This window comes from Gymnodraco acuticeps, unplaced genomic scaffold (assembly GCF_902827175.1).
Source record: "Gymnodraco acuticeps unplaced genomic scaffold, fGymAcu1.1, whole genome shotgun sequence".
Taxonomy (NCBI): domain Eukaryota; kingdom Metazoa; phylum Chordata; class Actinopteri; order Perciformes; family Bathydraconidae; genus Gymnodraco; species Gymnodraco acuticeps.
This window is the reverse complement of record NW_022992021.1, coordinates 658,326-683,534: the sequence shown is the minus strand read 5'-3', so window position 1 is coordinate 683,534 and position 25,209 is coordinate 658,326. Positions and strand designations below refer to the sequence as shown.

Genomic DNA, 25,209 nt, shown 5'->3' with positions numbered 1-25,209 from the left:
CAATATAAAGTCATATTTACACAGAATATATATATATATATATATGTATATTGTTTTTAATAGTTTTTAATTATATCCGGTTTAACGGCTCGCTTGCAAAAAGTATTTCACAGTAAAAGTCACTGAGATAATTCAATCTGGCGTACTGTTTACTTTTCACTTTGTATACTTAAATCCTGGTGTATTCTACATTTTGATATATTCGCATTGTCATATATTTACTTTTATGGCTATCCAAAGTTAGTTGTATCCATATGGCGCTGGTTGTATCCAAACATGTGTACGTCGACATTTATTCTGGTATGTATATACCGGATGTGTTTTCTGACTGATGCGATTGGTTCATACGAACATTTTAACTTTCATGTCCAAGCAACAGCAACTGAAGTGAATGTGCCAGTACAATGGAGAAGATTTTATGTAATGTCCACGGTAAGTCACAATTGGTTAAGTGTTTCTTATAAAAAATATAAAGCTACATATTGTGTTTAGTTTCCAAAAGTCATATTTATGCTAGAAATGCGCATGACAAGGCATGTTCTGTTGAAGGTCTGAATGAACGAAACCGAATGTGTCCACGCATTTTCGTTTCTGTCTTGCACTGTAAAGAAAGTTTAGCTAAATGATTAAGTCAACATCTCTTTCTCAACGTCCCCCATGCAGGCAGCATATGTATGCTAAAAACGGGCGTTAAAGATGGACCAAGTAAAGGCAAAAGCTACTTCGTCTGCGTTGACAAGCAAGGCTGTGATTTCTGTCATGTGTCCAGGTAATCTCACATGTCACATCACCTACATTACATTTCATCTAGCTGACACTTTGTATCCAAATCCACCTATAATACGTGGAATCAACCAGCATTATTCAAATACTGCAAATGCACTAGCTTTATAGCATTTAAAGTGCTACTACATGAGTTTCTAACACAGTTTCTCACAATACATTACAACAGAGACACTTCTTAAAAGCAAATATACTCAGTCCATCCATTGCAGTCTGGAATTCAGATCTGTCTAAAAAGTTTTTTAAAAATCCTAACTGATCCCTGATACCAATTAAGAGAGGATATCGAAAGTGAAGGGTGGATCCAAGCAACTCCACATGCAGTGTCATCAATTGAAATCCTTGTAATTGCGGGGGAAAAGCTATATGTCCCTCAATAGTGTCCTTACTTTTCCTATATCGAAACCTCAATTATTTTCATACACAAAGTGATATGGTTGTACCATTCATATTGGTATCCAATTATATTCCACTGATATAAGCCATATACATTCTGGTTGTGAGTCATGTCATTGTCAAATATCACTGGCATAAAAGTAGACTTGTTTGGCAAATTCTAGATTTTACTTCCTTCATTTTGTTGTTAGGAGAGATAAATAGGGGTGTTTGTGCATAGATGTATGGCCCTGTTTTTAAACTTTATTCTCCTATAGCATCTCTCCATCCCACTGCCTCCAACATGAAGATTCAATGGTGGAGCTCCAGGCCCTCACCTACAGTCTACAACAGCAGAGCCACAGGTGGGTGCATTGTTTAATGGTCCAAAACAGGAAGTAACAAAACAAAATGAAAAGTAACACCAGTTGCAGTTTTACATTTACATTAGGCAGTTTGAACTAAGGGACTTCTTTTTTTCCAGGTTGTTCTACAGGTGCATTGACGGCAAAAAGGCAGGCCATAAGTGGTGTGGAAATGTGCCTTGGACTGCAGTAAGATTACACCATACACACCATTGACACACTTATGTTCAAAATGTATGTTGTATTGATTTCATGATTTCCAAAGAGACCACATATGCTAGAGCAAGGAGATATAACTGGACATGGGGAAAATTAAATCACCGACTATACAATCATGTTATTACCAATCTTTTTTTTCCGTTGTGTGTCCACTACCAGTTAAAAAAAAATATATATTTTGTCTTCCATCATTGCAGCCAGAGAAAGATAAGAGAAACCCTCTATCTTACACCCAGCTTCAGCCCTCTTGTCTGCCACCCGTCCTAAACCCCTTTAAAGCCGGTGGCAAGACGAACAAGGACTCTGAGTGGAGAAGGATGCATCGGGGGGGAGATGAAGAGAAAAGAAGAGAGGAGAAAGACGGCAAGCCAAGTCACAAGGCTGAGGGAAGAGAGGGCTATCAGAAAGAAAATGTGGAGGTGGCTGGAGAAAAGGTGAATCAAGAGGATTCTTACCGAGGTAAACCACTCCCACCGGGGATGAAGGTAAAGAAGAGAGTTTCCGACGAGGAGAGAAACAGTTCGGAAGCAAACGGTCTGGAAAATAATACAGATAATGTGCAAGACAAGACTAAAGAGCGCCACCCAAAGCAAGGAGAAACAGAAGAAACAGTTTCTACCTCCAATGTTAAGGGTGCTCACCCCCAGAAGGTACATACAACATTACAAGATCCTCTTAAGGAGTCACCCCAGCATCCAAACAAGGGTAAAGCCTCTCTGGTGGAACAAACCAAGCCTACTGTAAAAGAGACCGTTTCTAAACCTATATCTAGTCAAATCACCCCGGTGTCCAGTGACTCTGATAACACCAGGAACCCCACATCTACCAGACCAACACAACCAGATGATGAAGATGATGATGATGATGTCGTGGTGGTGTCAGTGAAACCTGCGACTCAGAAATCTCTTCCTGTTGCTGCAGTTCAAAAGACCCTGACCACCTTCGCTGGCTTCCAACCTAAGGTCAAAGGTCAACAGGAAGTTCCTAAAGGGCTTCACAGCCTGCTCACTGCTCAACTCCAACAGAAAAAGGTAAGCCATACTAGATGCACCCTCCCTAGGAAAGACTTAGAGATGGTTTTGATTGAGGCTATTTTGTTTTGTATTCACATTTTACTGCTCGTAACATCCTTGGTTTTGTAAACCACCTGCAATTGGGTTAATATTAAGTGCTGCATAACCAGGGGTGCACATAACTTTTTTGCCCTGGTTCTCAAAGGAGCACCTGGAGATGTTGCTTGGTGCTCATCCTTAAAATGAAATAAACCGTAACTTTTGAGGGGGTCTTGACTTTATTTGCCAGACACACGGCACTGAACACACATGCAGAGGTGAACACAGAACACACATGCAGAGGTGAACACAAGACAACACGAGCAGTAATCCTACAAGCTGTCATCACTACCCTCCTGACTGTTCTCCTCACTGTCTTCCTCTCTGTCAGACATGGTAGCTGATGATGTAGGCCTACTACTTCCTCTCTGGTTGAGTCTGTGATTAGCTGCTTGCATCCACAAGTCAACAGCTGGTTTTGGGTCGAAAGTCTCTGTTGTCATCTTAGAAAAGTGGATGTAATCAAATAAGTATGTCAACATAACCAATAACCTACCATAGCCAATAACAAATTCATGTAACTTATTTTATTTATGTTGTTCATTCATATCTTATTTTACCTTAACATTTATTTATGCATTTTTTTTTTTATCTCTCCAGTTTTAAAGGATATTTTTGGTTACTGTCCTATAGTATACATTGGAATGATTTCAAACCTGTTTATCCCAATAATTATAAAGGAGTGCCTTGGAAATATGTGTTTACATAAATTGTGATCAAAACGTTTGAGACCCACTGAGACAACTTAGACTAAAGTGAACTATCTAAACACTCAGAGTCCTTTACCTCACTGAGCTGTAGTTATCAGCCTCTCAGTCTGACTGGAGAGGACTCTACCTCCACATTATTGTAGAAACATCTTCTTCTTATATCCGTTAGAGCAGCTAGCACCAGATGCTAATAACAACAGCGCCGGAACCGGTGCACCGTCCCTCGATCCCACGCTCACTCGCACTTTCGCTGTGAGCTGCGGGTGCCAGATAAGCCAACATCCCCCATTTTCATCACTTACAGCGCCCATCGTACAGGGCAAATGAAACGTGTAACCGGGGTGAAGAGGGTGTTACATTTACTTAATTATGAATGTTGTTACATCAAGGCCGAAAATTAGGATGAGCCCCAACGGTCAAAAAATTGTTTTCCCCTCCCAGAGCTGCCAGCGCAGCGCCTCCCCGGATCTGGCGCCCTAGGCGAACATCTATAACGCCAGTGCTACGGGGCCGACCCTGAGTTCATATGCAACTCGCAAATATCTTTCTTTCCCTCTCTCCTCTCTCCTCTCTCCTCTCTCCTCTCATCCTCTCTCCTCTCTCCTCTCTCCTCTCCTCTCGTCCTCTCATCCTCTCTCCTCTCATCCTCTCATCCTCTCCTCTCTCTCCTCTCTCCTCTCTCCTCTCTCCTCTCTCCTCTCTCCTCTCTCCTCTTTCTCAATGTTGGTACGCAAATGCGCCTTTTTTCAAATGACCCGGGCTGCTTCTCAGGTCGACTATTTTCATTTCCTCGCTCCTCGGTCCTCGGTCTCACCGGAAGTTGATTTGCCTGCGCCATCTTGAGTACCGTCCCATGGCTCTTATTTCTGCCGGAGGACCGAGGAGCGAGGAGCGAGGAGCGATCATGGAGGAGCGATAACCGAGGAACCACCAGACCATCCTCCGATGAAATCCTCAGACACTAGCCCCGCCCCCTTACTGTGTATCGCTCACTGATTGGACGAGGCAGTGCATGCACTGATCTGATGCTTCTTGAGAGCAATACCCCAGCGGAGTGAAGAAAATACATGAACCTCACGGGACTCACTCCTCAGTTTATACTGTGTTTTGTTTCAATTCCTGTATCATTTAGTTACAAATATGTGATATATCTGAACAACAAAGTGGTCAAACATTTTTTTATTCATTTATTGGAAACATTTTCATGATCGCTTTTTTCGTTTATACATTTTAAGAATGGCGTTTATCTTTTTTGAGAATGACTTTCATTTAATCGACCTGAGAAACAGCCCGGGGCTGCTTCTCAGGTCGATTAAATTAAATCCTTGCTTCCCTCACTTGCGTCGTTTCCCTGCGTTTAGTCCCTCCCACCAGGGAAGCATGGCGGGACGAAAGGAAACCAGGGCTGCTTCTCAGGTCGACTATTTTCATTTCCTCGCTCCTCGGTCCTCGGTCTCACCGGAAGTTGATTTGCCTGCGCCATCTTGAGTACCGTCCCATGGCTCTTATTTCTGCCGGAGGACCGAGGATCGAGGAGCGAGGAGCGATAATGGAGGAGCGATAATCGAGGAACCACCAGACCATCCTCAGATGAAATCCTCAGATACTCACCCCGCCCCCTTACTGTGTATCGCTCACTGATTGGACGATGCAGTGCATGCACTGATCTCATGCTTCTTGACATGAGAGCAGAGTGAAGAAAATACATGAACCTCACGGGACTCACTCCTCAGTTTATACCGTGTTTTGTTTCAATTCATGTTTCATTTAGTTACAAATATGTGATATATCTGAACAACAAAGTGGTCAAAAATCATTTTATTCATTTGTTGGAAACATTTTCATGATCGCTTTTTTCGTTTTACATTTTCATTTATTGTCATTTCCATTCAGTCAGTCATTAAGTGCTATTAAAATGTTAATGTGCTACATATCCAAACAAACAAACAAACAAACAAAGTGTGCAATCCAATGAATGTTAATCTAACTGGGTTTTGATAGATAACATATCTCTTTTTCTTCTCTCAATTATTTTATTTCTTTTGTGCACTCTAATCAATATTAATCAAACTATTGTTCGTTTATACATTTTAAGAATGGCGTTTATCTTTTTTGAGAATGAGTTCTTATTTTATTTTATTTATTGGGATCTACAACAGATGATACAAATGTTTGTGTCAGTAAATGTGTACTAACAGAGGCGGGGGTGTGTGTGGAAATAACGGGGACAGAGCTGGCTGCTGTCAGACGATCAGCTGTGCAGCGTCATCACAAACGGACGTCGCTTCACGTGACGCTCCGGAGGAAAGGACGTCCCATTGCTCTTAAAACTCATTTCCCTGCTTCGCGTGGTTTCCTTGCGTCCCTCCATGCTTCCCTGGTGGGAGGGACTAAACGCAGGGAAACGACGCAAGTGAGGGAAGCAAGGATTTAATTTAATCGACCTGAGAAGCAGCCCACGAGAAGCAGGGAAATGAGTTTTAAGAGCAATGGGACGTCCTTTCCTCCGGAGCGTCACGTGAAGCGACGTCCGTTTGTGATGACGCTGCACAGCTGTTCGTCTGGCAGCAGCCAGCTCTGTACCCGTTATTTCCACAAACACCCCCGCCTCTGTTAGTACACATTTACTGACATAAACATTAGTATCATCTGTTGTAGATCCAAATACATGAAATAAAATAAGAAGTCATTCTCAAAAAAGATAAACACCATTCTTAAAATGTATAAACGAAAAAAGCGATCATGAAAATGTTTCCAATAAATGAATAAAAAAATGTTTGACCACTTTGTTGTTTAGATATATCACATATTTGTAACTAAATGATACAGGAATTGAAACAAAACACAGTATAAACTGAGGAGTGAGTCCCGTGAGGTTCATGTATTTTCTTCACTCCGCTGGGGTATTGCTCTCATGTCAAGAAGCATCAGATCAGTGCATGCACTGCCTCGTCCAATCAGTGAGCGATACACAGTAAGGGGGCGGGGTGAGTATCTGAGGATTTCATCGGAGGATGGTCTGGTGGTTCCTCGGTTATCGCTCCTCCATGATCGCTCCTCGATCCTCGGTCCTCCGGCAGAAATAAGAGCCATGGGACGGTACTCAAGATGGCGCAGGCAAATCAACTTCCGGTGAGACCGAGGACCGAGGAGCGAGGAAATGAAAATAGTCGACCTGAGAAGCAGCCCGGTGCTCATTTTTTGGCGGAGGTGCGCATGCGCACCAGTTATGTGCAGCCCTGTGCATAACATTACATTACATGTCATTTGTTAGACGCTTTTATCCAAAGCGACTTACATACATTCAGTACTGTGGACAATCCCCACAGGAACACTTTAGGGGTGAAGTGTCTTGCCCAGGGACACAACGACATGCTGACTGCAGTGGGACTTGAACTTGCTACCCCCTGATTCGAAGTCCAGCACCCCACTGAGCCACAGCCGCGCACAAATAATGTTATATTTTGTTGGTGTGATTGAAGGAACAGTATCTCTGACTCTGTAGACAGGGAAACATTCTTTTAATCACCTATAACCTAGACCAGGAAATACTGATTTATAGTGGTCACAGTCTTCAGTATTTATTTAGTACTACAGATAACTGCAAAACCTCAAAAATAGGGGACAACAGTTGACTTTTAAACAAATGAATCACAGTTTTTGTCCTAGGGTTGCAACTTTTATATGTATCACATTTTGTCCGTCTGTCCTCTGACCCATCATCTTCCTCCTAAGGCGACTCTGTCTGTGGTGAATCTGGCGGCTCTGCCTGATAAAGGAGAGAGGCTGATGACTCAGGTGAAAGAGCTGGAGGACGCCCTGGAGTCCATGAGCCTCGCTGCTGCTTCTCAGCCTGGTAACTCACTCCCTGTACACTAGGAATAATATAAATATATATAATGTTTATAAAAATACCGCTTTTTTTTACCAAACAATACACTTTTTTCTGATAAATATGGTTTTATAGTTTCTAACCCCTGGAACTGAAATGTATTTGTTCAGAGGCCGAGGCTGGACATAAAAGTGCAGATGCTTGTCCAATTAGCAGCCAGGTGAACCCATTCGCCCGGCAGGGGGGCACCATCCTGCTCCCCGCCCCGGGCCTGTCCCAACACGGGGCCTCCGGCAGCTCCCTGGGGCTCCAGCTGGGCCAGGGTCACCCCCAGATGCATGGAGGTAGGTTGACTTTTTGTCCTGATCCATTTATATAAAAACCTGTCTGAAAATGAGCTGATCTGATTTTAGCCACTTTATGATGTCATAACGATGTTTTGGCTTGTGTAGCCATTAGCCAATCAGCAACCAAGGTAACCCCCCCCACCTTATCACCTGAATCTCCTCCTAGAGCACCATTGAGATCTTTCTAACCAGATATCTGTCAGAGGGGCGTGGGGAGGGGCTCCTTATTTTCATCTAAAGCAGTGGTCCCCAAACTAAGGCCCGCCTCCACATTTGGCCCGGCCCCCTGAACAATACCAGAGACGCATTATGATTTATTTAAAAAAAAAACATTTTCAGTCTGGCCACGCGAATCCTAGACTAGCCCCTGTCAAAATGTTGTGACCTGCTCTATCAAAATCAGTCGCATTGACCCGAAGACACCTTTTTAGTTGTATACACTGTTGGGAAGAGGAGATTCCTAGCTTTCTAATGATATCAGGATTGTTTTTGTACTTCAAATATTAAGCAACATATGTCACATTATACAATGACTGTCACCGAGTCATCATTTTGAGAAAAAGGCCTTCAAAGTTGTCTCTTCTCTGGAATCCATCGATCTGATTGATTATTAGCAAATGATCAAAATACTACCGAAGGAAGATATTTTCGTTTGGAAGGGAAGCTCGCGAGTGTGTGTGTATACGTGTGTGTGTGTGTGTGAGTGTGTGTGCTTGTGTAATTTTGCGTTTGTGTGTATTGTGTTTGTTTCCCGGGGGAAACACTCACGAGAAACACCGGCTGTTGTTATGCCTGCTGTGACGTCAAGTTACTCCGTTCTCCGCTTGTAATTATGCCGAAGCTTCAAAGTTGTATTTATCATCTGAATTTGCCGAAACAAGTTTAATATTCTGAAAGCCAAGACTTTGTTTAATTGAAATCAGATGAAAACAAACTGTAACGGACCCTGTAGTGTTATCTATGATTACTATACTCTTACATTCATAATTTCAGCGGAGTGAGGGGGGGGCGGCGCTGCGGAAGAGCAGATTGCGAGTGAGAAATAAATAAATTGGAAATAAAAGTTTCATATTCTGAAAGCCAAGACTTTGTTTGTTTAAAATCAAACAAAACACCCGAACCCCGAAAAAATTGTTTTTTTTACGTAAATCCACGTTTATTTTGAGAGATTCTGCTCTGACAACTAAGCTAAACTTTTACCTGTTAAGATTGTGCACGGCACAACAGAAAGTTACAGTAATTTTCAATGGACTTTTTTTCTGTGAAGAACCCAGAGAGGGTTATTTGGTTATTATTTATTTCATTAATAGTGATATTATTTATTTCCTGACTTTTTTTCTGTGAAGATCCCGGAAAGGGTTATTAATATTTGGTTATGTGTGGCTTTCTAAAAAACAATAAATGTTTACGTTTAGACACCCATGCGATCGTCACACTTTTTCTGTTACAAACTGACCCGGCCCCCATCAGAGAAGGGAAAAGTGATGTGGCCCTCACAGGAAAAAGTTTGGGGACCCCTGATCTAAAGTAACAGACAGAGAATCAGCACTTTGGAAACAGGGCTGAAACAGAGGGGATTATGGGTAATGCTGCAATGATCTGTTTGGTGTTTGGAGCCAAACGCTTCAGAGACATGTTCTGTATATATCTGAGACCTATTATATATTGATGAAAAACAGTATAATAGGAGACCTTTAAAGTATCTACCTTGTGTATTCTGAAAATCTGGCTCCTTTTCTCTACATGTATTTCCTCCCACACAGTTGTTCTGTATCTCTCATGCAAACACCTTGTCTCTGTCATCTTTGTCTCCAGGGATGTCAGAGGTTCAGTCCTTTTACGGTGGCAGGATGACTAACAACCGTCTACTAGCGGTAAAAAATGCGACCTGCGAGGCCACCGACCATCTCCACAAATCCCTGGAGTCCTGCCCCGACCCTGAGGCCGAGGTCCCTGACCCCAAGGGCATCAAGGTGACACACTCTCAGTTGTTCATCAGCCCTTCACTCAGAAAATCTCATACCAACAATGAGACTTAGGGATTTATGTATTTATTATATAATTTGGACAGTTTTTTCAATAGACAATGCTCTATAAAGTATGTGGACCCACACCCAGACAATGCACTTCTCATTTTACTTTTATAACATTGTTTCATTGTGATTGGTTATTCAGGTGACTCTCCTGGCCCATCAGAGGAGCGCTTTGGCCTGGCTGCTCTGGAGAGAAACACAAAATCCATGTGGAGGAATTCTGGGTTTGTTTTTTTACAGCATCTTTATTAAAAGTATACAATGAAGACTGATGCAAATGTTTTGATCAAGGATGTAAGATACAGGCCAGGGGGTCCGCGGGGTCTTAAAAAGTATTAAAAGTTGATAAATCCATTTAGCGAAAATTAAGCCTATTAAACGGCATTTCCCAAGGTATTACATTTTGTAGCTTGTTTCCAATAAGTATATAAATGGTCCAAAGAGGTTATATTCTACAGTCTGCCTGAATGTAATCATGGCGTAGGTGTGTAGTGTGATTCTGTGTAGTTTATTGATGGCATCCCGTTGGGTTTGACGTCATCTGAACATCACATCGCACGCTCACTGCTTGATAGCGCGAAGGTCCGTTTACACGGTTGTTAAACAACATCGTTATGGGGAAATGCAAGTCTGCGTCCAAATGGTTGGAAGATAAGGAGGAAGGACCATCAATACTGTATATAGTCAATGTGAGGTAAAGTGTGTCGCCAAGGTAACCGGTTAGAACTCAAAGTGGCGATGAGGTCTTAAAATGTATGGAAAGGGTCTTAAAGAAGGTCTTACATCTGACTTCAGGACTCCTGCAGATACCCTGCAGGTGAAATAATCATTTTCAAGAAGTGAAAGCAAGTCAGTGAGATGTATAAGTTCTCCAAACTTGTGAAATATCTGCAAATTGATACCATTTCTTCCCTCGAGAAAATGAAGTCAAGCTGTTTGGTTAGACAGGAGATTGAATGGAAATAATGTATTGAAGATATTTTTTTGATTTTCTTATGTATTGTAACAAGAATCTGACAAACCATTTACATCCAGTGAACAGAGAATGTTGTTTACGAGGCTTCAAATCCTAATTGTCTCCTTATTTTTTCCATCTCCTGCTCTTTTTGGATTCAGCGGATGACATGGGTCTGGGGAAAACCCTCACAATTATTGCTCTCATACTGGCCAAGAAAAGCAAAGCAAAAGGGGAAGTTGAAGAGAAGCCGGCCGAGGGCTGGATCTCCAAAACTGGTGATGAAAAATGTTCTCAGTCTTTGCATTGTAATGATAGAATAGAGCAATATAAGCAATACTGCTGATCATATTTAAATAAGTGAATACTTCTTTGTTTTGTGTGTATTCTGAAGGTAAAATGTGAGGCTAAGTATTCAGAGTTTGATAGTTCTGATCAGTGTGTTTGATGATCCTGTAGACTCCAGCCTGGTGGTGTCTAAAGGCACTCTGATCATCTGTCCCGCCTCCTTGGTCCACCACTGGAAGATGGAGATTGACAGACGTTTGAAGGCAGGCAAGCTGTCGGTGTGCCTGTACCATGGACCCAACCGCGAGAGAAGTGCCAAAGTGTGAGGGAACCACGCTCACACTTACACACAACCAGAGTTCCCGTTAGAATATCTTTTCGCCGGTCAACATGTCCGTTAAAGTTTAAATCTTCCGGACAAAATGAGTAAAGTGCCGGTCAAAGGTCTTCTTTGTTATTTATTGAGTTTTAAAACAAAGTGATATGATTCGATATTGAACAAACTAACTATAGTAGATTAACTATTCAAAAGTGAACAGTAACTTACAATAACACGGGAATAATACACGGAGCGCTCTCTCTCTCCTGACAGCCCGTCAGTCTCATGCAGCTCGCGGATCCAGTAATGAGTGACCCGACAGTAAAACTAAACATATCTATAACTAGTTACGGTAGTTAGAGAGGTAATTAAAATAGCTACGTGTGATATTCTAACCTGAAGTGTGTGTAGCTCCGCTCACCGCTGCAGGTGATCATGCAGAGCTGCGTGTCGACTCGGATCAACGCACAATCAACCCATACAGGACATCTCTTTCTCCACATTAAGTGTTAGACATTAGAATTGACTCTTCTTGTCTGTCACACACTCTTCTTGTCCGTCACACACTCTTCTTGTCTGTCACACACTCTTCTTGTCTGTCACACACTCTTCTTGTCCATCACACACTCTTCTTGTCTGTCACATAAGTGGCGCAACTGATGCGGTATTGCACTAAGTGGAAATTATTTTGACCGGAGAGATTTAGATGTGCCAGTCTTCAGCATATTTTACTGCTCATAGTCCGGTAATTACCGGCTAACGGAAACTCTGCACACAACACTGTTTTCTTTTTGCTCTCTCTACTACCCTATTTCTTCTTGAAAATTTGCTTTGAAATCACTCGTGTATATCAGTTGCAGAATATTGTAGTACACAATTCAGATTGATATATTAATTATTATGTTAAAGGCTTCAACACTTAATCAGAAACGTTCATTCCAGTTTAAAGGAGTGTTGAAGTAGACCCAATTGAATGAAGTGTTCTCTGTCCTCCATCAGGCTGGCAGGTTATGATGTGGTGGTGACCACTTACAGTTTGGTCTCTAAGGAGGCCCCCGTCCTGAAGGAGGACGCTGAGAAACCCAGCAAAGATACTGATCATGTGGTAAGTCATTTATGGTGTATATATTATATATGTATATGAAAGCAGCACTTCTGAACATACATGGTACATAGCTCACATGGTACAGCATACAGAAAGAGGAAGGTCAGGCTACAAAACATGGTAGTTAAAGGTGGGGTAGGTAATTCACTTCAGAAACACTTTTTGTTATATTCCATGGAATGCTCTTAACATCCCGATAGCAATGAATAAATGAAATGCTTTGACAATAAATACATACAAAAACGTCATCTGTGGAAGCTGTGGCGCTGTAAAAAGCACGACCAATCATCTGAGCCGGCCCGGCTAAAGTAACTGGATGGCCTACCTGCCTGTCAGCCTTCCATCTGTGCACAAACTTAGCTCGTGCCCTCATTGGTCATGTGCGCGTTCGTGTGTGTTGGAGGAGGGGCTCTGTAAGGAAGTCTGAAGGAAGGGGCAGATTATTTTCGGCTGCGTACTTTCAAATTCTAGCGCACTCGAGCTGCTTTCTCCATTCTTACCTACCCTACCTTTAAGTGTTCCTGGTTAAAAGAAAACAGAAAAATACAAAGTTGTAAGATTACCAATCAGACACTACAGCGATCATAAAATAAAAATAATAACAACAAATGATGCTTGATTAGAATAATTGTACAAAGGCCCTTTTGTGAGAGTCCTACAGTCAGGCTACTAGTTAGAAGTCAGGTATTCCCAACTTCCTAGAACCACAGGTCCTCAACCCCTCATTCTTGCCAACATAACCTCATATGGTGCTGTTTCACTCATCAGAGCCTTCCATTCGTTAAATGTTGGGATTGTGGGTGCTTTCTGTGGGGGAAACTTCTGTAGCAATGGAGAGTCAGGAGTCAGAGAGACACGAGGAGAGCTGGAGCTTTGATGGCAAACACTGGTGGTTTATTTGGAGTTGCGGCCGGAGAATTGACAAGACTAACACTTTCCAGTGTCTCAATATAATTCTGGCAGCTGAGGTTATGCCAACCATTAAAACTGAATGAGCACTTTTTGTCAGTTTTGGAATGTCTGTTGTATCGCCCAATAGGCATAAATGTGGGGACAAGGATATTCCTACCCATGCCTCTAAGAAATCCAACACTCTTAAGCATTGATCAGCTTTAAAGCTTCATATTCAGCCTGTCAGATGTGAATAAGACATAGTTACAGTACACTAAAGGCGCTGGCAGATGCTTCATCCCTTTGTGGTTTTCCCCAGCCGTCAAACTCAGGTCCTCTCCTGCGAGTGACCTGGGCCCGGGTGGTCCTGGACGAAGGCCACAGCATCAAAAACCCAAAGGTGCAGACCTCCATGGCCGTCTGTCAGCTGAGAGCCCGTGCACGCTGGGCCGTCACCGGGACCCCCATCCAGAACAACCTGCTGGACATGTACTCGCTGCTCAAGTGAGAAAACAATGAATACGTTTGAAATCTAACCTGGCAGGAATGCTTCCTCCTATCAATGGGAGGCACTATTACCAGTAAGACAAGTGTGTCTAGCATTGTGTTGAGCAACTCACGAGTGTTATTAAGCTTTTTAAAGTATGTGAAGAAGGCATGAACAAATTCATAAAGGTTTGGATTTTGTTTATTAAATGGCAGATATTGTTCAGGTAAAGTGCTCTGTACATTAAAGTAAATTGGAACACGTTAAACCTAGAATACAAGTGAATAAAAACAGCTGTCCAAGGAGATTAAATCTATTGAAATTAAGGAACTACGAAAGTCTTAAACTGATTAATTGATTTTCTGAGACTGCAGTATTAATGTCCACGAGGTGGCGCTATAGATCCAACTTTACAGGTTGAAATCTATTAAATACTATTTGAGATACTATCTGAAATATTAGACAAACATACATTCATTGGAAATCATCGCCTCGACCGTGTTAACAAAATGATCAGATGGAGAAAGAAGGACTCAACCTTAAAAATGTGTATTTATTAACCAGCCTGGAAAACAGCCTTCTTCAACGTTTTCTTTGTAAAATCATGCTTTTCTTCAGAAATGATTTAGACCCTGAATTTTGTTTATTGTAATGAGGTTATTGTTATTCACTTTGTCTCTCTTCAGGTTTCTGCGCTGTTCTCCGTTTGATGAGTTCAAACTGTGGAAAGCTCAGGTAGATAACGGCTCTAACCGAGGCAGAGAGAGACTCAACATCCTGACCAGGACTCTGCTGCTGCGACGGACCAAAACCCAGCTGGACTCCTCCGGAAAGCCTCTGGTAGGACAGACAAACCTTCCACTTTGACTTGTCTTTAGATGAAGGCAGAGAATCTGGTCAAGCCTAACTCTAGGTTTGTTCAGAGTAACAGACCTGACTCCCTGCAGGCTGCAGCTTAGGTGTTAAATGGTTCATGTAAACACACTCTCTCTTGATGCTGGCTGAACTGTTGAATGTTTCAGGTGTCTCTTCCTGATCGTACCTGCGAGGTGCACCAACTCAAACTGTCAAAGGACGAACAGGCTGTGTATGATGTGGTCTTTGCCAAATCCAAGTAAAACAACTTAACTTTAATTTAACAAAAGATTTATGCAAAAACAGATCCCATCGTCGCTTAGATGGATGAAGAAAAAGCTTGAATTTAAACTAGAATGGTGATTTGCTCTTTCCCTCCAGATCGACTCTGCAGAACTACCTGAAGAGACATGAAGGGACTGATGCGACAAAAGGAAAGGCTTCCAGTTCCAATCCCTTTGACAAAGGTGAGATCATTGGTGTATGATAACTCTTAAGGGCCCTACACACCCATCTGACACCAAAGAACACGTCCCGACGGACCCGACTGTTGTGTCGCCTCACGTCTCCTGCGTCTTGGCCATGTGTCGCACTGGAACACACCGCAAAGACTTCAGCCGACGGCCAAGTAGCACGTACGAACTGCGCATGCGTGAGTGGCAATAACTGTGTGTGTGTGTGTGTGTGTGTGTCTTTCCTCCCCAGTGGCCCAGGAGTTCGGTATTTCCCAGTCTGACCCGGCTGCCTCCAGTTCCCAGCAGCCTCAGCAGGCGTCCAGCACCGTGCACATCCTATCCCTGCTGCTGCGCCTCCGCCAGTGCTGCTGTCACCTGTCACTACTGAAGAAGGTACACACACACACACACACACACACACACACACACACACATACACACACACACACACACACTTTAACCATAGACTGTATATATAAAACACAGTTGAACCATTTTCTCTTCAATCAAAAAACCCCCCTTTAGTTATTATTATTTTTTAAATGTATTTTGTATTAAAAGAAATTGTGTTTAATTTATTTTTTGCTCTTTATCATGTGAAATGTATCAGGATAGGTAAGCGATACAATGCTGTGACCAATTTTCCAGTTCTTGTGAGGGTGGGGGGATTCTGTTTGTTTTCTTATATGTAACAAATGAACAAATGTAATAATTAGGGCTGTGCAATTAATCGTATTTTAATCGCGATTACGATTATGGCTTGCGACGATTATGAAAACAGCATAATTGACAAAATACGATTATTTTGCTGGGTGCGCTTTCGCCCCTCCCTAAAAGCCCACTCGGCCACGTGGGAGTGACATGTGTTGTGAGTGTTCAGCGCGAGCGAAGATGTCAGAACAAGAGCAGCAACTCGTTAAAAAGAAGGGTACAACTATTTCCACTATTTGCAAGTACTTTGCCATTACATTCCACATCGCTAAAGATATGTGCCCAGTTAGCACTGTTAGCAACCAGGGCTTTAAGCAACTTGTCAACACGTTGGACAAGCGTTACGATGCCGTCTCGGTATTATTTCAGCAGGTCTGCGCTGCCTGCGCTATGTGACAAATGCCGTGGGGAAGTTGAGAGAGATGTGGCTTCAGCTGACTACTTTGCCACCACAACGGACCTATGGTCTAGCCCAGGGGTGCCCAACCAGTCGATCGCGAGATGTGTCTAAAAATAGAACAACAATATTCTGTTTTATCGTTAATGTCCTGTAACATAATCTTCCTGTGCCAGAATAATGCACTTGAACGCATCAAAGCTTTGTGATTGGCCGGCGTCACCCCTGTGTCGGGGCGTGGCTGAGGGTCTTCAGTACAGGTGGCAATATTGTCACCTGCCTGCGCTCATCTCTGAAACCAGACCATGTAAACAGCCTGGTGTTTCTTGCAAAAAATCTTTAAGAGATGACACGAGCAGCCCTACCAGCATTTGCCATGGTGGCCAAAACATTTTTATTTGGTCTTAAATTGTAGTTCAACATTTATTTCCTGTTACTTCTGGACCATGACGGTTGGCCAGCCTTCAACGTTTAACTGAGTGGAATAATGAATATGTTTTACCAAAATGTTGGCTATATGTTAAGGAGTTTTCAGTAGGTTGTGACAGTGCACTGCAACATATTTGATTTCATTTATTTTGGTCTAATTTATTTTTATTTATCATATTAATAATATATGTTTGGTATTGTTTTGGAAGTGCGCTCCAACATATTTGTTGATCTTGTTTATTGGTAAAATATTATTTGTTTTAAAGTTCAATAAATGGTCAATGAATAATCGTCAAAATAATCGTGATATCAATTATTGACCCAAATAATCGTGATTATGATTTTTGCCATAATCGCACAGCCCTAGTAATAATGTAATAATGAACCAGGAAATGTGGGGAAAAAAATGGTTGTATTGTCTGTTAAATCTGCGCTCCTTAATAAAGAAAAAAAAAAAAGCCTACACACAAACGGCTGCCTACTTACTACACACAGTCCCTGATGTCCTGGTCTCTCTCTGCTCAGACTCTGGACACGTCGGAGCTGCAGGGTGACGGGATCGTCCTGTCTCTGGAGGAGCAGCTGAACGCTCTGTGCCTCTCCTCCAGCCCCTCCCCATCAGACCCTCAACACACTGACACTGTGGCCCTGAACGGCACTCGCTTCCCCTCAAAGCTGTTTGAAAACACCAGTGAGAGCACCAAGGTGGGCGTCCTTTGTGCAAAGCAGCCTAACTCTGCAATTAACCCACCGAATGTGAGAATGTGTCTGATGTCTGCTGGATGGCTATTGTTTCACTCACAGAAGGCCACCATGGTTGAGGAGTTTTGATGTGCTCTCTGTTTAGTAAAGGTTGCACGTTATTTTTTTTATTTGAGCCCTTCTGTAACCCCCTGTAACTACTACATCATTTTCAAAAGTCTATATAAATTATCAGAAGAAGCTATTGCTTGATAGTGGATGAAGTCATTTTTTATGAAGATCTGACTGACTTATCATAGCTTAAAGGCTACATGTACAAAGTGAGTGCATATTGGTACAGAATATCACACATCTTCCTGTGTCAGTGGTGTTGTTTCGTTAAGATTTGATCAACAAATGAACTAACTATTCTTTCAGATTGCTGCTATTGTCTCGGAATTGCATGCAATCAGAGAGAAGGGTGATGATCAGAAAAGGTAAAAAACTAATTTATATTTTTATTTGATTGCAACTACCATATGAACAACTCTAAGACACCAATACATGTTACCGTCATGTGTGTAATCTACTTGTTGTTCCTGTCCTCTGGTCATGTGTAGCGTCATCGTGTCCCAGTGGACCAGCATGCTGAAAATCGTAGCCGTTCACCTGAGTCAGATGGGCCTGAGGTACGCTGTCATCGACGGGACGGTCAACCCCAAACGCCGCATGGATCTGGTGGAAGAATTCAACACGAACCCAGACGGACCCCAGGTACAACACCACCAAAACTCTCTGCACTCTCTGTCACACAAATGTAAATACCTAGTGGGCGAAAGTTTCTAAAGTTTTGCTTTGAATCAGTTTTCCTAACTGGACTTCGACCAGTATAACAATTAACATATTGAGATTTTCTATAACATTATTGCGGCTTTCACACCAGCGCTTTTCCCTTTCTAGCTCCGAGCGGGAGCTTTTCTGGTTCAGCTCCGGTTTCCCTTTTCTGCTCCCGCTCTGTTCACACCGCCCAGCACCCGACTGGTGCTGCCGCTGCTGCGTCATGACGTCATCGTTTACATCGCTGATTTGCTCCCCAACGGCGTTACGGCGCTCACAACAACAACAACGGGGAACTGCGTCGGGTCGATGATCGTGTTGCTTTTAATCACACGAAGCCAGATTAAATTGAATAACGACTTCTCCAACCTTATACTTTGCTCCAGAGTGCCGTGGTTCATTGTTTATTAATGTGTTTCTGCGGCATTTACCGACCGCTGCAGTGTTGGCTGCTCTTCCACGGGAGTTTATTCTCCTCCGTTAGCTCCCGGTTAGCTCACACTGCAGCGGCCGCTCTAAAGTATTCACTGTCCGACTCACACAAGCAGCTGATACATATCCCCAGTTCCCCTTAAGTGAATGTGTGTCAGTCTGAATTGACGCTGTTTGGGATCACAACGCTGTTATGAAAGTTTCTCTGGTATAAAATGGGTGATGTTAGCATAGCAACCGAAGCTAAACTGACTACTTGCTATTGCTATCCTATTGTGGCATAAACCGTTTTCGACAGGCACATTTTACCGGCGTATTTTTATTATGATTCTACTTGTGATAGTCGGACACGACAACCTGTGCAGCCCATGTATTGATTCCATCCGATAGCTGCTATAATACAAAACAACACGTCTGCCTCTCTCCACAATGATCAATAACAGTGAACGGATGGTCAAAGTAAGGTACAAATAAACAGAATCACACGAAGCCTGGTTAGTGTTGCCTGACTTTATAAAGTGTGTTTATAAGCACTACTGCTTGTAGGCAGGCATGACAGTGGACCCATGTTCAGGGGAGGAGGGTTTAGTTTCCTGCACGCCTCGACGTAAGAGAGACGTAAGCGACGCCACCTCTTAGCTCCGAAGCTCTTGCCTCTAGACCGACAATTTTTTGGAGCTGGAAGTGAACCCAATTCCGGAGCTAAGAGCCGGCGCCGCTGCGGTGTGAAAGGGGCATATGTCCCTAATTTCAGAACTGCTATTATAATCAATGCACTCAAATACATGCTGCTTTAACTGAGTTTTTTTTAAAGTATATCAGGTTATATTAATGTTTTTTTACACATAATAATCTGTTTTTTTTTGGGAAACTCGGATGCAAAACTGGTTACTTGAATAATCCTTGGGAGTTTTTTTTTTATTATATACATTTCATAATTGAAAGTAATCGAGTGCCACAGTGACGCATCCTAAGACCCGGAAGTAAGTTAGCATTTTACCACTTCCGGTTCCTTTGACAAAAACCACAGACCTTATTTCGAGCTATTTTCCAAAATCCTATGGAGAAATTGCATTGGTTTTTGTCAGAGGGAGTTTACTTCCGGGTGTTAGGACGCGTCACTGTGGCACTCTATAGTGAATACCTTAACTGATGTTTTAGAATATTTTTAGGTAAATCAATAAATTAAAGTTTAATAAGACAACGGGTATGAAAGCAGAATACAACACTAAACCAGATGGACCACAGGTACAGCTCGACCAAAACTCTAGTCTACACTCACATTCATGTTGTCTCATAAATGTAAATACCTAGTTGAATAAAGTTTCTAAAGTTTAGCTTAGGATCAGTTTTCCTAACTGGACTTCTACCAGTATTAACATATTGAGATTAAATGCAAAAAAAACTGATTAATATTTCTGTTTTTGTCCAAAAGGTGATGCTGGTGTCTCTTTGTGCTGGAGGGGTCGGACTTAATCTTATTGGTGGAAATCACCTCTTCCTCATTGACATGCACTGGTGAGACACACACAAACCCAAAAGAGTAGATTAAAAACCGTCTCTTCTGTAGTGAATTTCACACAAACGGATGAATGTGTAATGCTACTAATGAAGTGAGCTTTTTTTGGACATGTTCAGGTTGAGAAAGGTTGATGTTTTAACCTCTGAATACTTTTGAACTTTGATAGGAACCCAGCCTTGGAGGATCAGGCCTGTGACCGGATCTACAGAGTTGGACAAGTTAAAGATGTCACAATCCACAGGTAACAATAATCAGAATTACTATTGCATCATGTTGCATAAGTGCAAGAGGGCAGTATCTAAATTGACAGAACACAAAACACCAATACAGTTCAATGGCCTAAAGCAGAGTAGTACTTTAAAAGTACCTTATTAAATGAATGCATCGAAATGTTTAATATAGAATAGTATATTTAACATTGTAAGTAAGTACAAAATAAAAACATACCAGATTTGCAAAATGCATGGAAACTACAGGAACATTGCTTTATGGTGTTTGGCAGTGCAGAAAGTGTTTTGTAAATACAGAAGCTTATAATCGATATTTCAGCACAAACTAACTGGACTTTAAGCTTTATCTGTCTGGCTTGTTTCATCATTAGTGTAAAAAAGATCAAGCATTTATAGACTTTATTGGCTAAAAGGTTGTTTGTGCAAATGCAGCATTAATATGTTGTGTTTAATCTCATACATTATGAATTTAAAAGGTTGTATTTTATGGTATTAAATCCAACATAATAATATTGTGGAAGGAAGTTTCCAAAAGCAGAGATCAAATTAAATTGTTTTGTCATATAGGAAGCAACCCACAGATTCATGGGAAATTAGTATCCTAACATTATTTCTAAATTGGACCCTAATCATTTTCTAATCGATAGATTTATGATTCGAACATTTTGAAAGTAGTGTAGACCAGGGTTTCCGTTAGCCGGTAATTACCGGTTTTTAGCTGGTAAAATGTATTAAAAACCGGTAAATTCAAAACCTGCCGGTCAAAATGTCTGGTAATAATTAGGGAGGCTCCGATAGATCGGCCACCGGTCATTATCGGCCGATATTCACTGTTAATAGTTTGATCGGTGCTCTCTATAAAGCCCGATCAGGAGAGCTGGATCTGATCGATATGGACATAAACGCGAGTGAAGTATAACCGGACACGCGAGAGAGAGATCAGATCAGCTGCTGAGTCTGACCGAGACACGCAGCTCTGCATAATCACCTGAAGCCCCGCCCACTGTTTAGCGAGCTGCAGGAGCTGCATGAGAAACTGACGGGCTGTCAGGAGAGAGAGGGAGGGAGAGGGGAAAAGAGAGCATCCGTTTCTCCCGTGTGATTATTCAAAGTTAATGTAAACTTTTGAATAATGTACTTCATCTACTACAAGTAGTTTGTTTGAATGTATTAATTATGTTGTTGTTTGTGGAATCATTTATTGAAAAATGAATCTGAACTTTTTGATCTGTTACGATTATAAACTGAAGCAATATAAAAATGAGCCCCGTGAACTGAGTTTTAAACATCAGCATATCTGCTCATAGTCCGGTGATTACCTGCTAACGGAAACTCTGCTACACAACTCTTATTATTATTATTGAAATATGACCGGTAAGTTTCAAATTTATCCGGTAAAATAAATTCTGCCCGGACATTTGACCGGCGAGAAAAAATCCTAGCGGAAACCCTGGTGTAGACATGTGGAGATTATCCGGCTGAACAAAACCTGATCCGTCTCTTAAATGCGTGTCGACCACAGACCTTATTTCCAGCTATTTTCCAAAATCCTATGGAGAAATTGCATTGGTTTTTGTCGAAGGAACCGAAGGAGTTTACTTCCGGGTTTTAGGACGTGTCACTGTGGCACTCTATTGAATCTTCCTCATTGTTGGTGGTCTGTTTGTCATAAGTATGTAATAGTTTGGTATATTTGTGTGTAATCAAATAGTTTTTTGTGTCTCCAGGTTTGTGTGTGACGGCACGGTGGAGGATAAGATCTCCGTACTGCAGGGGAAGAAGAAGGAGCTGGCCCAGAACGTGCTCTCCGGGAAGGGAAGCACCGCCACCAAACTCTCCCTGGCCGACATCAGGATCATCTTTGGTGTCTGAGAGAGGGAGAGGTCCGATCCACCGCTACAACACCAAACAGCTGTTCGAACATGTCATAGAAATTCAGGGTATGAGTCTGAAAAATCTTGAAATCACATATTTAGACTGAAAAAGTATGTATATCTAAAATTCTACTGCTTGAAATGGGTTTTATCTGCATCTTAACTGCTTCACAAAATTGTATTAGACTCAATGTGCCTTTAACATTTTGATTTTTAGCTTTCCTTTTCAATAACATTGTGTCCTTGATTTCGGAACTGCTATTATAATCAATGCACTTAAATACATGCTGAGTGAGTTATTTCAAAGTATATCAGTTTATATTATAGGTTTTTTACACATAATAATCCGTTTTTTTGGGGGGGGAACTCGGATGCAAAACTGGTTACTTGAATAATCCTTGCTGTTTTTTTTATTTTATACATTTTCATCATAGAAAGGAAATTGTGAATACCCTGATTGATTAATTTCAGCATGTTTTAGAATATATTAAGCTGAAAGCAGATACTGTTACATTTGGATAGAAAATAATTTCCTCAGCTTCATATATTACTTTATATCCGCTAATATGTATTATGCTGCTGCTGCATTCACTACTACACATTTAAATGGCAGCAGAGTACAAAATATATAGCTGACACACAGATGAGAAACTCTTTGGTCCAGTATGATGCTTCAAATCACCTTTTTCTTATTTATGGCATATGCTATAGTAAGTGTGGCAAATAATTTGTTTATATTTAGATGTTATGTGGTTATGTCTTCCTAGCTCTTATATTTTTATTATTTTAAACCACAGGCCGATTCATTATTGGAGTGAAGAAAATATTAACTATGTGTGGCTTTTCACGTTTATTTACTTTTCAAACCTGTTTTCAAATGTAATTATTTTTGTTGTTTGTGTTTTTATGATGATTTTCAAATAAATCCGGTGATAAGAATTATGGAAGTTAATATGACTGCTTATTGTCATTGTAATAGTTACCTCATTGGGATTAATCATTTTAAATGTTTAGAAATTAGGTCAAGATGTACTGTAAGTGGTTCAGGCTTCTAAAAGAATAAACTTGAATTGGCACGAAACATTGCTGCAAAAATAGATGTTGCTTGTTCTGCACTTTTTAACTAATAGTATGTATATGTTTTTTAATGTGCAATTCCTGATATGTAAATATGAAGTTGTTTTTTGGTATAATTGATTTTGGAGCCTGGAAATAGACTGTGCTGTGTGGATATAATCTCTCTCTAACGGTTTCAACATAAACTGTACCAAAATAAATACCTCACGATGTCTATCTAATTAGTGCGAATGCTGTTTACAGCATTCCACTATAGTTCTTCAAATCTTTATTCTTCCCCTTAAACTTATTTCAGCCAATATTTTGGCACTCCATAACTTCAGCTTATTTTCAGCTACAGAAACCATTCAAATATTAAACTATTCAGCATGTTCAGGAATCGATGGGAAACCTTCAATTTCTTCAAAATATTTCATACTTTTTGAAATATTCATCTTTTTAAACTCTTTTTTTAACATTGAAGCCAATGGGAGATGCCTTCAAATCCACTTTTCCTACACTTTGCACCAAATGCTACTCCTTCCACATACTTTCAGCCAGACACTTCATTCCAACTTTCAAATGATCACAAGACCTTCAGCTATAAAACTTGTATAAAAGATTTTTGATATCTTTTAAACTTTTTGAGATATTGAATTTAGTTTGGAGCTTAGCAGAGAGGCCTTTTTCAGATTTTAACATTAGAGTGGATGGAGCAGCTCGTTAACTCAAGAGTGCTTTGATCTCAAAACAGAGTGCAGGACAGCTCGAAATTCTCCCCCAAATTTTTTTTAAACTTGCCATAATTCCCAAACCCTACACTCCTCAGACATATTTTTTCATGGAAAACGTAGGAAAACCTCTCCTAGGTTGAAAAGATATTAAACAAAATGCCTCTTGAGGGCATGAAGTGACAAAAACGTTCAACATGCCTCCATTAAAGCCCATTGTAATTTCAGGCAGATATTTCCTCACGGTAGCAGCCGCACACCTTTAGTTAAACTGCCAAAAAGGCCACATTATTAACCCGAAAGTACACAAAAATTACACTTCAGATACTCAACTTCCTTGACATGCTTCACGTTTTGAAATTTCACAGATATCTGTTACGGTTCTTCCACAAAACGTTCACATGTAAGAGGTTCATCTCTCATTCAGAACAATGGAAACCTGTGATCTCTACACACCTCGTTAGCTCAACTATAAACACCTGTGTAATGGAACACGATAATGTCATCACTCCAGCGGACATGCAGCAGACTTCAACAGTCCAGCTGTGAAGACATCTTCGGGACAGTCTTGAGATTTCTTCAAATGCCGTTGCCATGGCAACACAATGCTCGCCTTGAAACACGGTTTTCTCATAGCTTCAGTGAAAATACTCCAAACAGCCCAGAACTTCACAGGTTTGATAACGATGCAGCCATCAATGCATCAAAGCGTAGTATGGGGTGTCATCAAATGTCGTTGCCATGGCGACAGACCACTCGCCATGAAACACGATGAGCCTGTAAGTCCAATCGACACTGTCCAATCGTCCCCCAATCTTCACTTGTATATCACCGGTCCATGCCTGAAGAGCTCTACGCCAAATCTGAGATCTCACCATATGCCGTTTCCATGGAAACGCATCCCTCGCCATAAAACATGATGTCGCTATAAGTCCAATGGACACGGTCCAATCGTCCCCCAATCTTCACTTGTATATCACCGGTCCATGCCTCAACAGCTTTACGCCAAATCTGAGATCTCACCATATGCCGTTTCCATGGAAACGTATCCCTCGCCATAAAATATGATGTCACTATAACGCCTATGCAAATGTTCAAAGAGTGCTCAAACTTCACGTGTGCTAACAGTCCAGCCGTGAAGACATCTACGGGACAGTTTTGAGATTTCTTCAAATGCC

General features: G+C 41.4%; 1 protein-coding gene across 1 annotated transcript; it reads left to right on the top strand.

The window, feature by feature from the left end:
• Positions 1–333: 333 nt before the first annotated feature.
• ttf2 (transcription termination factor, RNA polymerase II) lies at positions 334–23,341 on the top strand. Its single transcript, XM_034201501.1, has 23 exons — positions 334–432; positions 664–769; positions 1,437–1,523; positions 1,643–1,712; positions 1,940–2,773; positions 7,300–7,420; positions 7,567–7,740; positions 9,559–9,716; positions 9,919–10,000; positions 10,893–11,009; positions 11,191–11,341; positions 12,338–12,443; positions 13,654–13,838; positions 14,508–14,661; positions 14,844–14,935; positions 15,058–15,143; positions 15,382–15,524; positions 17,194–17,373; positions 17,788–17,846; positions 17,970–18,123; positions 20,054–20,136; positions 20,307–20,381; positions 22,098–23,341. The coding sequence occupies exons 1-23, from the start codon at positions 405–407 to the stop codon at positions 22,240–22,242; spliced, it is 3,390 nt and encodes a 1,129-aa protein (XP_034057392.1). The 5' UTR covers positions 334–404; the 3' UTR covers positions 22,243–23,341.
• Positions 23,342–25,209: the final 1,868 nt, after the last annotated feature.

Excerpts from the sequence above, each read along its gene's own strand:
- ttf2 (XM_034201501.1), top strand. The coding sequence starts at position 405 with ATGGAGAAGATTTTATGTAATGTCCACG. Across the intron at positions 10,001-10,892 it reads TCCATGTGGAGGAATTCTGG|CGGATGACATGGGTCTGGGG; the intron begins GTTTGTTTTTTT and ends TTTTGGATTCAG. Across the intron at positions 14,662-14,843 it reads ACTCCTCCGGAAAGCCTCTG|GTGTCTCTTCCTGATCGTAC; the intron begins GTAGGACAGACA and ends TGAATGTTTCAG.